At 39.7% G+C, this 15,327-nt stretch overlaps 1 protein-coding gene across 1 annotated transcript; it reads right to left on the bottom strand.

The window, feature by feature from the left end:
- Positions 1-1,720: 1,720 nt before the first annotated feature.
- Positions 1,721-15,099, bottom strand: zmp:0000000760 (collagen alpha-1(IX) chain). Its single transcript, XM_020921106.2, is given in 27 exon segments — positions 1,721-2,162; positions 2,254-2,331; positions 2,532-2,609; positions 2,612-2,621; positions 3,344-3,520; positions 3,970-4,116; positions 4,275-4,307; positions 4,382-4,426; positions 5,293-5,328; positions 5,406-5,477; positions 5,959-6,012; positions 6,087-6,140; positions 6,213-6,266; positions 6,355-6,399; positions 6,501-6,554; positions 6,945-6,998; positions 7,074-7,127; positions 7,320-7,373; positions 7,515-7,568; positions 7,639-7,692; positions 7,764-7,817; positions 10,590-10,643; positions 10,728-10,838; positions 10,901-10,969; positions 11,587-11,980; positions 13,307-13,430; positions 14,904-15,099. Coding segments are annotated over 27 exon segments (2,451 nt in total). The 3' UTR covers positions 1,721-1,920.
- Between the last annotated feature and the right edge of the window lie 228 nt (positions 15,100-15,327).

Genomic DNA, 15,327 nt, shown 5'->3' with positions numbered 1-15,327 from the left:
GATCTAACATACTGTATGTAATTATTTGATATTTGCAGAGATTATGTCACTCACAATAGTCCTAGCAGCTTCCCCAGTGATGCACTGAATTCTCAGACTGAGTCTGGCTTGTAAAAGAGGACCATTTGGCTTGAGTGAGCGAGGTGTCATGGCTGAGTGGCAGCACACTCTGCTGGACTTCAGAGGTATACACTGGTGTACACAGAGAACTGACTGGCTCAATCTTTTATAATAGATTCATATCATAGATGGGATTCTTGTTACAAACAGCAACTGGTGTCACCGTTGCCTTTCTGCATCAAAGCATAGAACTTGATCTGTTTAACGTGTCCAACTTGAGAATGCATCACTTCACTGCAAGAAATTTCAGTCATAAATTAAACTTATGACAGCTAACTACAATTGTTGTTTATGTTAATTTATTCAATTTTATGGTAACCACACTATAGTGATCTCTTCTGTGTCTCAAAACACCTCTAATAGTGTAAGTAAATGTCTAGTGCAGGGCTGTGCTCAGAGAATCAGGGGTGTGCGTAGTCAAACCTGTTGGTCTTCTTCTCGATGAGGCAAAAATGTCAAGTTTATGCTAACAGAGGTACAATATCTCTTTGTTTGATGTATAGGCATTTATATCACAAAAAAACACATGGATGATGTTACTGATATACATATATAAAAAAGACCAGGGCACTTGAAGGGCAAAGGGCAAATGGGCAGGGTCTTGAGCCCCATTCTCACCCCCTCTACACATTCCCAAAAGCATATAGTAGATTGTCATAATCTTAATATTAGTTATTCTAGTGCTATTGTAAAGATTCATATATTAAAGGAGTAAATTATACATTATATTACTTAAATCTTACTGAAATCTTCAGGCATTTCAAGTGCTCTGGGTGCTTCAACGGCACATTTAGGCTATGATTATACATGCATTAGCATTCTGTATATAGGCTGCCTGGAGACACTCTAATGACTCTTTCTAAAACCCCTCATTTTGTGACATCAGTTTGAACTCCAGCCATTACTGCAATGATTTAATCATGGCATATGTACCAATTCATGTGTATTGGTAGCATGTTTAGTTGTAGCCACAAGATAAATATCAAATATAGGGAAGTTGTAAAAGCACCAAATTGTCCTTTGTTATAGTTTCCATGACTGAACAGGCCTCCACATCCTTTGATGGAACAAACTAAAACAGCATGGCACACAAGATGCGGCAGTCAGAAAGGGGCGGAGCTTGGTAATACTGTATACAGTATTAAGACACAGGCCAGGAAAGAGCCACCCTCCAATGTTTCCTTATTCAGCTCATTATTCAACTACATGTGGGAATCCCTGAATCATCTTCTCTCCATTTTAAGACCTTTTGGAATCAATGCAGTGAAAAGGCACTAGCCCATAAAGATAATATAGATCGACAGACCAACACCTCATGCTATTATGTAATGTCTCCATTACACTGAGAAGACAGGGTTAAAGGCTGGAAAGTCCACACAGAAAATCTAGAGACAAATCCAATTTAATAGAGTTGTATCAAGGAAGCCACTGAGTGGAAAACACTAAATTAGACTGCAATGCATACAGAGAAACCTTTATACTCTCCTGAATGCCCACTGTGATGTTTACAAAGAGGTCTCCATATGCTAAGCCTGGTCCATAATGCCACACATTAATAATGTCACATACATTATTTTCTGTTTTTATTAGAAAGAACAGACAGCTCATTTTCACCATTTTAAATAAAATCACTGTTTTGTACAAATATACTGTATTTTTACCAAGCTCATTTTTCACTTTTTGGTTGGTTATTTTAAGTCATTCATTCTCATGTTTCATGGTGTATCCCTATTTACAGTTTAAATGTATAGAAGTAAACACATATTAACAATAGTATTCTCTGATATTGGTTCTGTCTCTTTAGGGTCGAGTCCTCCTCCGAGGACCTGGCCGTGCTCCTGAGCGGGCCCCTGCTCTTGTTGCTGGGTTGAACGCGGGTATTCCAAGGGTGGCATTCAGAGGGGCGCACCCAGAGGTGACACAGACCCCTGGGGCCCCACGCAGACCAGCGTGGCCCCTGAGCCCCGGTCGACCCACATGACCTCTCTCACCAGGCTTCCCAGGCTGACCGTTGAAGACTCTGCCTGGACGCCCACGCTGACCTGAGAACAGTCAAAGCAATAGAAGCTTCAGACTGAAGCCTACGTAAAAGCTTGAATCACATGTAGTTATTTTATGTTGACAAGGTGATACCTTTGGGTCCCTGGTCTCCCGGGTGTCCTGGTGGCCCATAGCCTTTAGGACCTTTATCTCCGGCCTCTCCTCTTCCACCTTAACACATTCATTATCCTTTAGTGTAATTTAACTACACTACAGGATTTTATTGATAGTTAAAATATTTGCATTAAAAGGAAAGTATTAAGGCAGAGACCTGCATGTGAGCTGTGAGTTTTACAGTCTTGCGTGGCATATTTTAAATCAATTTTTTTCATGTCCTCACACAACCAAAACTTTAGGATTATTTTACACACCTCTTTCTCCTTTGCGACCTGGATCCCCAGCTTCTCCGTAAAATCCTGGGAGTCCAAGTTCACCCTCTTCTCCATCGGACCAGGGTCACCCTGATAACAAGTGTATGAAAGCGTGTTTTTGTTCATTGCATGTATGGACTTAAGCAGGATATATTTCCCTTCATTAATGCTTTAAAAGTGAACTTTACACCTCTAACGGCTCAGTACTGAGTGTCTGAGACTGATTTGCTTCACCATCCATCTTGTAATGGGAAAACATTGCAGTGTTTGAAGTCAAGGTTATTCATGGTTTGGCATAGTGTGCAATATCCCAATATAATGGAAATATAATGGAATATTTTTAAAATATTCAGGGATCTAGGAGCATATATCAGGCCACGACTCATTATGATTAGAGAGGTTAGGGAACATGAATTGGTTGTTCACTGTATAATAATGTGGAAAAGCCATTCCAATCTGAAAACAGCCTTGATACTCTCCAAAAATCATTGAACACAGACGAGTCTGGTGTGTGACTCTGTATATTTGTCCTCTTGGAGACGTGGAAAATTGTCATGTTTTCATTCCAAGCTGTTCTGCCAAATACTTGAGCTCTCGTAGTCTTGTCCAGACCCTTACAATGTGTTTGTGTTTAATGCAGTCAGCCAGACAATGTATGTGTGGCTGTATGGAGAATATACAGACTAGCTCTCCAGTAATATGTCTCCAGTGCAGGTCTACTGGAGGTGAGATGAAACCTAAAGCATGCACCTTGAGACATAGAGTCTGGCCTTACATGTTGGGTAAATGCCACAGAATAGTTTAACACTCACAGGAGGTCCAGGGGGCCCTTTGGGACCAGGGGGACCAGGGGCACCCATGGGCACATCTCCGTAGAGTGGACAAACTGCGGCACAAGTCCTTTTCACAGAGTTGGCGAAGGTGGACATCTGCTCCAGGACCACTCTCTTGCAGACTTCAATAACGTGCTGGGCCGGCAGGCTTGGGCCCTGGTAACAAATCACCGCACAGTCTTCACTGGAGAAACCCCAGACTCTGGGACATGAGTGTTACACAACAGCATGCTGAAGAAGGCTGCCTCTGACAGGAAATGCAGCAGTCTAACCCAGCCAAAATCTCCCTTCAGGCTCATTATGGATTTATGAGTGCACTAAATGAAACTCTCGCTGTGACTCACTACAAACTTTGGACTAATGAAAACTCTTTAAACATGTTCTTCACACCAGAGCTGTTGGCAGGCGCTGCAGTGAGCCTCTTATTTATTCTACCTGTGCAAATCATTTTTGGTGGTAGGCGCCACAGCCCTAGTACAAGCCAGCTGTAGTAAAGATTAAATAGTAATGGTTTTCATCTTAATTGCATTGTTAATGGTATAATATTACTCTGAAATCAAGTAAACTCTGAGAGTGTAGTGTTTAAGGCCTTGTATTTTTCTTACAGGAGGACCTGGAGGTCCACGAAATCCATCTGGTCCGCTCTCGCCTCGAACACCCTTCCCTCCTGTGGGACCACTCTGTCCAGGTGGGCCTGCTGGCCCGCGCTTCCCCCGGGGTCCCTGAGGACCAGCCGCCCCACCAGCTCCCACCTGGGACAGATACACAGTGCTCCAAGGTCAACACACCCACCATATATCTAACCCCCACAGGTGGAAATATAGTTTCCCTGCAATATGAATTTGTAAGCATCTAAACAAATTATATTCATAACCCAATATCTCTTTACACTTTAAAGCACATCACTTACCTTTCCTTTGGGCCCTTTTACTCCTTTTGCACCCTGTGAATGACACATTTGGGTTTAGAAGATGTACAAAGGCACCTCATGGTGAGATGTTCATATTTAAACTGTACCTGTTCTCCTTTAACTCCTCCAATTCCCTGGATTCCTGTGTCCCCCTGTACAAATACACATTTATGAATTTTAGAGTTTAGAAAACCCAACTTGACTATTACTATGTAGCTGTTGTTATTTCATATGTACTTTTCTCTCACATCATAATGCATTTTGTGTTGTGCCAATACTGTTAATTGTGTATGTTAATTATGAAACCTCTCACACAGTAGGCCAGAATCTTACTAACCTGAGACACAAGTCATAATAAAATAATATGTCCCCTCTCAAGGTACATGAAGTGCTTTACAATGCATTATTCATTCACTTCAAATTACATTAATTTCTTAGGACACAACAACAATATTAGAAATGCCTTAAGGTTTGTAAATGAACACTCTGATCACCACCGTCACCTTAACAAGTGTTTTGAAACAATAAATTAGTAAAGGTAAAACACCTTAAATATGTCTATTTTTGTAAGTACAGTTAGGTCATGCAGCAGTTTACTCATAATCATTTTAACTTAACTCAGACTTTGTTCTATAAATGTGGACTCATTTGCTTTGATTTGTTTGTGCTACTATACACCACAAAAACATAAATAGCGGTGGAAGAATATCTGCCTGAGTAATCAACAGAAATCCCTTCAAGGGGAGCTTAGACCTGGACTCAACTCCTGGCCTCACTACCTCAGCCAACAGGAAATAAACAAAGATGATTGTGTGTTGTGAATGCTCCTGGTGGTTTACAGCTCGTCTGTCAACACATGATAGATCTGAGCCTAAATGATTTACTCTAAACTAACACATGTCTTGAGAAGTTCAGCTCTAAGGGGATTTTGATTCTTTTTAATACTTTGAGGTTATTAAATAATTGAATATTCAACTAGCGCCATCATCAGCAAAGGAAACAGAGGAAGTTGCTTTACCTTGGTCCCTGGTTTTCCCGGCACACCCACATGTCCCTGTAACAAAAACACGTTGTATGAAACTTCACTTGTTTGCAAAGTTTTTTATATTCTTCCAAATTCGGAACACTTACAACAGGGCCTGGCGGGCCGATAAATCCAGGTCGCCCTGGCTTCCCCGCAGAGCCTTTGTAACCTCTTCGGCCCTCAATAGAAAAAGCATTTATAAAACCTCCTGAACTGGACCTCCTTATTTTTGATCATCTTGTTGTATTTTATTTAAAGGTGCAGTGTGTAACTTTTTGGATAGAGGGTCCACCACGAACTTGTCTACATGTACGTGGCATTACTTTGCCCAAAATGTTTCACAGTGAGGCAATTTATCCATCTACCATTCATTCAATTATGGGCGTTTTTATTGCTCAAAGAACATGCACACCTATAGTCAGCGGGCCATCTTTTGCACAGATCTGACCGGTATCTTGGTCTGATGGTGGTCTGGTGGCATCTCCTGCTTGGTTCCATGGATCCATGGTTCCAAAATAGTTTGTAGTTAAGTTTAAAACTGTACTGTGACACATTCCAATCAAAGCAATTACATTGTCAAGGAGACAAAAATGTAGGCAGAACCTGCACCAGAAAAGCCACATAGTGCACCTTTAACTATAGAATTAATATTTGTCTTACAGTTTGACCTTGGGGGCCCATTTCTCCTCGTGGGCCCTGGGCACCCTTTTCGCCCTGGAATTCACACATACTAAATGTTACAACCCATTTTAGTGTACCTGTTACTTTTTACACCACCAAATTCATACCTTGGATCCAACTTTTCCCAATTTCCCAATGTTGCCCTGTGGACCTTGATAAGCCTGTCAGATATGGACAGTATGTTTGTTGTTATCAAGCTCAAAGCAGACACTGGTGACTCCATTATGCATTACCTCTATACCGGGGTCACCATCTCTTCCTGGTAATCCTGGATCTCCAATAATGCCCTATAGCAAAATGTAACCATTACATTACATAACATTACTGTATTGATACATAATTTTGTGTACATGATTGTGTGTACAGGAAACGCACCTTCTGTCCCACACCTCCACGTTTACCAGATGGCCCTTGAATTCCCTGGTTTTATATAAATTCAGACAATATATCATATTAGTGCCTTTAAATTATGACCAACTTAATGTAAATTTATATGTAATGTAAATGTATTGAAAACCTACAGGCTTGCCCTTTTGTCCTGCAGCCCCTCTTTCACCAGGATCTCCCACAATTCCCTGCCAAATCACAGTAAATCAGCATTAGTACTACCATTTATAATCCTTTGCTCTTAAGTCCAATCAATGCGAAACGCAATCTTCCATGGACTTTCCTATATACACAGTCCACTGCTAGGTTATCATTGTGGTCATGGCTCTGTTTTCACTGACTCATCAAAAGCCCGTTCCTCCAATCCAGGTTCACTTATGTCGGGGCCAAGCTCCCGCCACTTGAATTAATGTTGTTTATGGAGAAGGCCCATATGCCAGAAACATTGCTGTGTTTTAGCGTTTTACCACATTACAATGATTTACAGGCTCTACTTGTCGCCACATGAAGGCGACTCTAACGGAAAAGAGGCAGAGATTGAAGATAGATAGTTGCAACTGCTCACAGGGATTCCCCACCTGCTTTCCTCGTGGTCCAGGCTGCCCAACTACACCCATCGTCCCCTTCTCTCCCTGTGCGAATCGGAAAGGTACAAATTAGTCACTGCTTTATGTAATAATAACATATGTTGGAATAATAGCGGATACCTTGACTCCCTGATAACCAGGAATACCCTCAAATCCTTTTTCTCCTTTAGCACCCTATGTAAAGAAATAACATTACTCTACACGAGTTTCAAACTGGTGACCAATTAAATTGCCATAGCAATTAACAATTCCGTTTTTGAATGGTCAAAAGTCCACAAAATGGCATCTATAACAGTGAAACTCATGTTGTTTAAACCAGCATATTGAGATATAATGTATTTGCCATTGTGCTAGAAGTTAACCCACCACTTCTCCTTGTTTTCCAGTCTCTCCAATGGCTCCAGGTGGTCCACGAACCCCCTGCAATTAGAGTCACAATGCGGACATTACGATCTGTAAGTTGTCTATAAAGTTACACAACAGGCTGTGCAGAAATCCAATGAAATGCCCATAACTGTGGATAATTGTCTAATTAAACTGAGCCTAAAAGCGGTAACTTACCTTAAAGCCAGCTGCGCCTTTCAATCCTTTCAAACCCTTAGGACCTCGGTCTCCCTGTAAAAAACAATGCCTCATTAAACTGAAGATGTTTCAAAGACAATAAGGATGTGGAGTTGATAGATACCACTTGGCCCCACAGTCCTCTCATTCCTTTCTCGCCTTTGATTCCTTGTTCACCCTGATGACATGTTTAACATTAATTTTCAATACATGACAAATAGTCAAGTCATGGTATTATCAGAAATATACCTTATGACCGGGTTCACCAATATTTCCGTAATCCCCTGTGGCTCCTCGTATGCCCTGTAGGAAAAGTGAAACAACCTTTTTTGCTACATTTTAACTTCAAGATTCAAATAATTATAATAAATATACCCCAAGCTTGCCGTAATTTGTGTGATTTTATTTATTCAGGCACAGGGGCTGGAGCACATTATAGCTTGAGACTTGGGCTGTATGGAAGTTTAATCAAATTGTGATCTAAAATTTTTGACCAGATACTATTTTGGTCATATCATATCGCCATTTAGACACTTCTTCCCACCCACTGCTCCTATTGGTCAGCCAGTCATTCTCTAAGAGTGACAGGTTGATTTAGCCAATCACAGTGAAGAATGAACTGTGAAGAGCAGGAGATGATTTGAGTTAGCTCTTATAGGCAATACTAGCACACCGAATCTACATGAGTAGTGATAAAATTGAAATTGTGATTTGGGTTTAAAAAATTTACCCACCCCTACTTGAAACCGAAGCTACATTAAACGCTAGTTGTTAAACACGACTGAATTCTACACTTTTGTTTACATAACTACAGGAGGAGAGATGATTTTTTTTCAGTCGCTCTGTCGCTTTGTGTCAACAGATTGTATTAACAAGTGCTTCTGCGCCATCTGTTTATTTGCCCACCTAAATCCCTACCACCCTTTAGCCAAGTCAGCTGGCCAGAGGTTCAATGTTAATACGGTTGCCAGTTTGGTAAAAGCCTTGACCGTGAATTTTACAACATTTCTACAGTTCTGATGCGTCTAGGACCACCCACAACACAGGGCTAGCGGACACTTCAGCTCATGGTGCCAGGAAATGCCCGCCTCAGATGCCAGCAGGGGAGGAGATAAACATATTGGGGCTCCGTGATTCACAAGCTGGCAGGAGGTCAAAACTCAAGGCCTTATACAAGACAGATGTGTAGTGCCAGATGAGCTACAGCTGCTCCCAGGCCATGAATATGTAGCATGTACCACCGACATGTGCTTTGACTACAAGGCAGAGATGGGGGGTCCGAACGTGAAGTGTGCAACTAGACAAACTGCTGAAGAGGAATCTAGTATTGATGATTTCAGTTCAAAATATTAACCAGTATGAATTGTTTTGACTAGTTTATATTTGTTTATAACTCCATCCTCAGACCAAAATCAAAACAAGGAAACCAATAGCAATAGCCAATGTGCTAATAGGTGTGAGAACCCCCATTAGGGGCCTGAACGATTGTGCATATGTGACTCTCACAGTTTAATAGGTGTGCTAGTTTTAGTGTAGTAGTGAGTAGTATCAGTGTAGTTTGTTGCTCCTCCCTTCAGACATATATAAGGCAGTGTCCACCAGCAATCTGACCAGAATTTTAAAAACTCTCTCAAAAAAAAAAGGTTGACAGAATTACATTTTTATTTAATTAGATTTGTTTAATTGATGAGCCTAGATTATTTCATTTATAAGATGTTTCTAAATAGTTTGATTGGATTTCTTTGTATTTTAAACCAATTTATTAGACTATAGGGTAAGAAATTGACAGCATTAGCAGATTTATTGTTTTATTTTATTTTTATTTTTATTTTAATCTTTTTAAATAATATAAGGTATTTAATCTAGATCAATTTTTCAGCTTTTATGTTTTAATATTAACACAATATTAAAAAAGAAATAATCAAATCTGCAGCTCGGTGGAGGATAAAGAAGGAAAAGTGGTTTTCTTGATTTCTTAAACTGCCCTACTTCCACTTTTTTGGAACATTAAATTGCCCCATACATCAACATTTATGAATCAAAACATTCAGCTAATTTCACACTTAAGTTATGCGGACTGGTGCCTTTCATTAGCAGACTCTTGGGTTTTTGGGCACCGTCAGCCTGCATGGTTTTCCTCTGTATGTGGGATTCATTACATTTGGCTCAGTTTCTTCCAAATGGAAAAGCAAAACCATTACAAATGCTCTGATCGCGTGCCAGCGTCTGAATTAGGGCCTATATTCTTCACCATGTTTTCAAATGCAAATGAAGGCTTCTGAACTTTTATAACAAATTTATAGTTACATCCGCAATTGGTTTATGTTTCTTTCTGATTTGCATATAAATCTTGAAGTGCGGTGCTGACATGAGATGTAAAACTATAAAAAGAGCTCCAGTGTTTACTATCGCTAAGTGCTGCTGTTTCCAGGTCTGTTTCCATCCTGTCCACTGTGTTGTATGAGCCATTTTCCACAGCTCACTGCAGTTTTATAATGTAATCCAGCACAGATGAGGGGTTTACTTTTTATTCTGCAACACACAATACTTTACAGCAGAGCTTCACAACCTGTGGTACAGCCCTAATAGTGGTACACACTGTTTGGTCCTGGTCTGCTTGTGTAGTTGATGATTTTGACATGGTATAGGCCTTTAAACTTTGTACCAGTTTGTATCGAGTGTAGTGCTGGTTTGTCTCTATTTTGATTCATGCAAGTTTGAGTGATGCTGCATTCAAGGCTTGAGTGTTCAGAAAATTTCAGTTTTCACCTACCCCCTAGTCCCACCTACTGCTATTTACGGTTGATTATTGGAAGAAAAAAAAAATCTAATTCCTACACCAAGGGTTCAAAAATGTTATGTAGCCATTTTCAACTGTAAAAAAACTCAGAAGGGGCCTGTCCATTCTGCAGTTTTGAACAGGAAGCCAGTAGACCTATTTCTGTTATTAAACTGCATTCAGTTGCAGTTTACAATTAAACAATTATCTTTGTATAATATACTTAATACTATTTGCAAAGTCAAATTATAATAAGTGTGTTAGTGTGAAAAGATTTTCCTGATTTTATTGTTTACCCAGTTGCCTTGTCTTCCCGTGTCTCCTGGCTTTCCGGGAAGACCTCTATGACCCTGTAGAAAATAAAAACATAAATCTAACCAACTCCTCTGCTCACGTGCCTATACATCCATATTTTAGCATAAAAATACACTCACCTTTGGCCCCGGAGGCCCCTGGATTCCTGGTTGGCCGTGCATACATTTGCACGATGCTCCTCCAGCTGTCAAACCGATCTCGGCGTAACCTCCACACTGACATGAGAACAACTGTTATAACAAAACGCAGCGAAGCATGAAACACAATGTTGTTCTGTACTTAGTGCACGCACAAGCTCACAGCAGCCCTCTGTGTAGGCCTTCTCTGGGTCACATGACACCTCCATCTGCTGTAGGTCCACCTGCAACGCATGCCAGACATTAGAAGGTCACAACTTGCTAACATGGGATCCATTTAAATCACTATTGGGCAATAACGGCTGCAGACAACAGTAATAGTATGAAAAGTGGAAATTTGTTATGGGCAGATCAATAACTACATCTGGAAAATATCAGTGCTGACTAAGGTATCAAAGCATATGCATTCTCAGGTAAAAATAATGATACTTTATTAAAAGATGGCAGATTTTTTTGTCAGGTTTTAATATAGTTTTTTTTAAAATACATTGTTTTGATTTTAGTTTATCTTATCTCTCAATTCAAGTGGTGAACAAAAGATAACACTTCTATATACCATAAAATTATTTATAGTAGAGAATTTTCTGCAATTTTAATACAATACACTTTGGTATCGTTATGGGATATGGGATACCGCAATGCATATCAGAGTGTAACAAAACCAAATCACTGGAATTACCCGTCACTAGTGTAAATGCAGTGGTATCAGTGATAGAAGTACCATCAGGATTGTGCAGCACTAGTGTCAGTAAAGAAATCATTGTTTATATACTTTTAGTTCTGCTTGTTTTTACTCAAGTAGGGAAGATTCCTTAAGATAGTCATTTTAAAGCTCACATACAGACACGGAGCGGTCCTCAGCAGCACGCTTTGCGATGGACGTATATCCCCTGTGCGTCACGGGCCTGTCTTCTTCTATGGGCTGAACGCTGACCTCTTCACAGTCTATGAGCAGTTTGGCCTGGCCTCCCTTCACACTCAGAGCCAATTTATGCCACGCTCCGTCAAATAGCCTCTCCACCCCAGAGAACGTACGCAGCATCTGGCTTCCATGAGGGCTGGTGTAGAAGAAGTCCAGCGAGCTTGTCCCAGGGTGGAAGCGAAGCCCCACCTGGTCTTTGCCTCTGGAGTCGCTCACCTGCCACAGGCTCCATGACTTTTTGGCCATTTCTTTGGGGACTTTAAATGTGGCGATGACCGAGTAGTCCGCAGGGAGTCCATCAGGATATATTTCACTGAGTAGTAAAGGAGTAACATCAGATAAAATGAGATACAATGAGAAATCAGTCAGGACTTCAGATGTGATTCGTTTGGTGTTTGGAGTAGGCCTATCACAATCATCACCTCATCAGTTCAAATTATGGTTCAGTAAATGGAAAGCTGGAACCAAATTTTGGATCCAAAGAAGGTTCTTTTACATTGAAGCTCTGGAGAGTTGAATAATACGTATGATATGTACTCCATAATGATACCAACGAACAAGCTACTTAAAGACAAGCACTTAAAGATCTAACTTTTTGGGTGGACGGTTGACCACCTGCATTTGTTGTTTATTTGCCTGGTATGTTCCACAGTGTGGCATTACGTCTTTGCATGTGTATTTAATAGTTTTATTTGCTTTATTTGTACCTTGGACTAGTGGTGTCACCTCCCTGTTTCCATAAAGATAGATAAGTTGAATACTCTATTGCAGGGGTGTCAAACTCAAATCCACAGAGGGCCAAAATTAAAAACTGGGACTAAGTCGTGGGCCAAACTAAATATTTATTGAAAATTTTCAACAATATCTGCTTGTTTTCTCTTCTTTCGAGATATGTAATGTTAAACCTTTTCTTATTAAAATAAACGTTTTATAATAGTTTTGCTTAAACATTGAATCCAGAACAAACATAACATAAAGTAATAACAAAATTTTAACTAAATAATGTCTCTATAGTCTATCTGTAGTCAGCGGGCAGCTCTAATACATATTTGATATGATCTTGCGGGCCAAATATTATTATATTGCGGGTCAAATTTGGACCCCAGGCCTGAGTTTGACATGTCTGCTCTATTGTGTAGCATTCTAGGCAAAGCAATAGCATTTCTATGGGGACAAGCAGTTGCAGGGCACTTAACAAAAAAAGTTACATAGTGCAGCTTTAAGCATTTCATTCAGCTATTTATTTATTGCATCCTATGTTTTTCATGACACTAAATAAAAAAAATATGTTCTGGTTATTCTGCTTTAGGGTTATTGTTTCAGTGACATAAAGTAGTTTCAGTATTATTGAGTATCGCTATATTTTTTGTTGCAATATATCAAAACTTCAAAACATGTTATTTTGACAGACCCTGTGAGGAGTAAGCAAAAATGATGAATGCCAGTCTGTTTATACTAAAGCAACATCAGTACTCACATTTCTTTGTGGGTGTCTGTGGGTTCAGTCTGCATGCTTTATGATCAAATACAAAACAATGCAATCCAGAAGTGATTCTCCCCTCAAAATATTTCGCCACATAAGCAGAACTCGCGACCTAGCTGGAGGGAGCATGTGGAAGCTGGTAGAGCCAAAGTTTACCTTGTGGTTTTTCGCAGGTGGATGGAGGGGTTGATGCGGTAGGCCACTGCTTCTGGTTTGGAGCCGTCCACTCTCCTCACTCCTCTGGACTCAGGCACACGGAACTCCTCCAGCAAGTCAAAACCTCACAGAACCAAGGTCAGTGGCAAAGTCAGGTGACAGAAAAGTTACTATTCTCTCACTATAAACATGATGTAGTATCTATGTTCATGTATTTACACAACAATGGTTTACTGTGTTGACTTGAACTTGGGGCAGGGTGTGATTTAATTTAGTTAAACACAATTTAAATGATAAAACCTTCTTCATTCACACAACCAACTCTACTAAGTACTGAATGCTGATGTCTTTACCTTCACAAATATTAAGGTAAAGTGTATCCTTAACTTACTGCATTTGTTTGCAAATCAGTGTTATGATTGGGAGATAAACTTTAAACCATTTTGACTTTGGAGTTAGAAAGAATTATGTGTTTTTATATTGTGCTTGAACAACATAAAAACTAAAAACAGCTTGCAAAGTAATCTAATTATATCTGTGATTTATTAATTGTTTATTTATTGTAACACAAAGTGAGTTTCTAAAGGAGTCCCTGAGAGTTTTACAAACAAACATGCAAAGTGGTTAGTGTGTAATAACACAGGGTTGTGTATAAGCTTAACCTCACATGACCTAGTGAACTCTGGCAGTTCACTGGAGATTCAACAGGAAGCTTTAATAGATGAGCTGCTGTGAGAGAAAATAAACTGCCTTTTGTGACAAACACTGGCATCTGCTGGTAGAGCTCTGTTACAACAACATTAAACAGATTAAACGGGGCCGGCTCAACAAATGAGACCTGCTTCTATAGATTTTATACAGAGATAATAAATAATACAGGGACATAATGGTAAACTATATTACAATAAACAAAATTGACCAGAAAATCTCAAACTTACTCAGTAACTTTTGACTGTGGGTGAATCCAAAGATGACAAAAAGTGCTGCAAACACCAGCGGACTTTTAGAAGCTGGCATTTTCAAGTCAGTTGTGAGGGGCTATAAGTGCCTGTGGTGTAGCAAAAAAGACAAGTTATATTAAATTACAATAAAAAACATAATATTGTGTAGAACGATATATTTATAGATATAGATTTGGTCAGTTTTGCTTCAGAAACTTGCACCCATAAACAACTAAAGCTTTTTCTAAACCTGTGAGTCCAGATTTTGCACATTACTACACATTACTTTTTTATTGGCTACACTTCATAATATTACTAGGTGCATTTTAACTCTTTTTCACTATATATACATATATATTTAAGACTGAAACATCCAGGAAAGTAATTTAAACAGTTAAACATATTTTCAATATTTAATTAATATTTTAATTATCTGAACATTATAAAACTACTACATACATTGCACAATCTATTACCATTGAATAATGTAATTTTCTCAACCTCTGCCCAATACATCAACTTCATATACATTTTTATTATAATAGAATACTGTGACAAAGAATTACTTACATATTCCTGAAAAAGACAGTCCTTTGTTTCCAGCACATGGAAGTTGTCTCTTCCCAGTGTTAGGAAATATTCCCAGTCTAAAGTACCATCCCTGGGCCAGTGTCTGAGCTGAACAGGAGAACCATTCAAACTGAGCTCTGTAAGTGTTGTTACGGTGACCCCGGTGCTCCACTCCACCGGTGGTCCCCAGGGGATCAGCCTGCCCCCATAGGCCACTGGGACGTCTATCAGCAGGCCAACTACCCTCGAGTCAAATGTAGGTGAACATAGCAACTGCCCCATGTCAGCAAACATCACAGTGAACAGTTGAGCAATGACTCCATCACTCATGGAAATGCATTCAAGCTTTTTCACTTAAAATTATTCTGAAAGCCCCAGCATTTACTGCATTGGACAAATTGTTTGTTTAAGAACAAATACTTGATTGAATGACATATTTGCTCCAGTTAATTGGCACAGTTTTCATTGTGTGCATTGCTTCAGTATCTGCAGAGTCCCACTGAGAGACAA

The sequence above is a fragment of the Boleophthalmus pectinirostris genome, unplaced genomic scaffold (assembly GCF_026225935.1).
Source record: "Boleophthalmus pectinirostris isolate CB_2022bp ecotype Guang Dong unplaced genomic scaffold, ASM2622593v1 HiC_scaffold_5, whole genome shotgun sequence".
Classification (NCBI taxonomy): domain Eukaryota; kingdom Metazoa; phylum Chordata; class Actinopteri; order Gobiiformes; family Gobiidae; genus Boleophthalmus; species Boleophthalmus pectinirostris.
The sequence above is the reverse complement of the archived record's forward strand: the minus strand, read 5'-3'. Positions and strand labels throughout refer to the sequence as shown.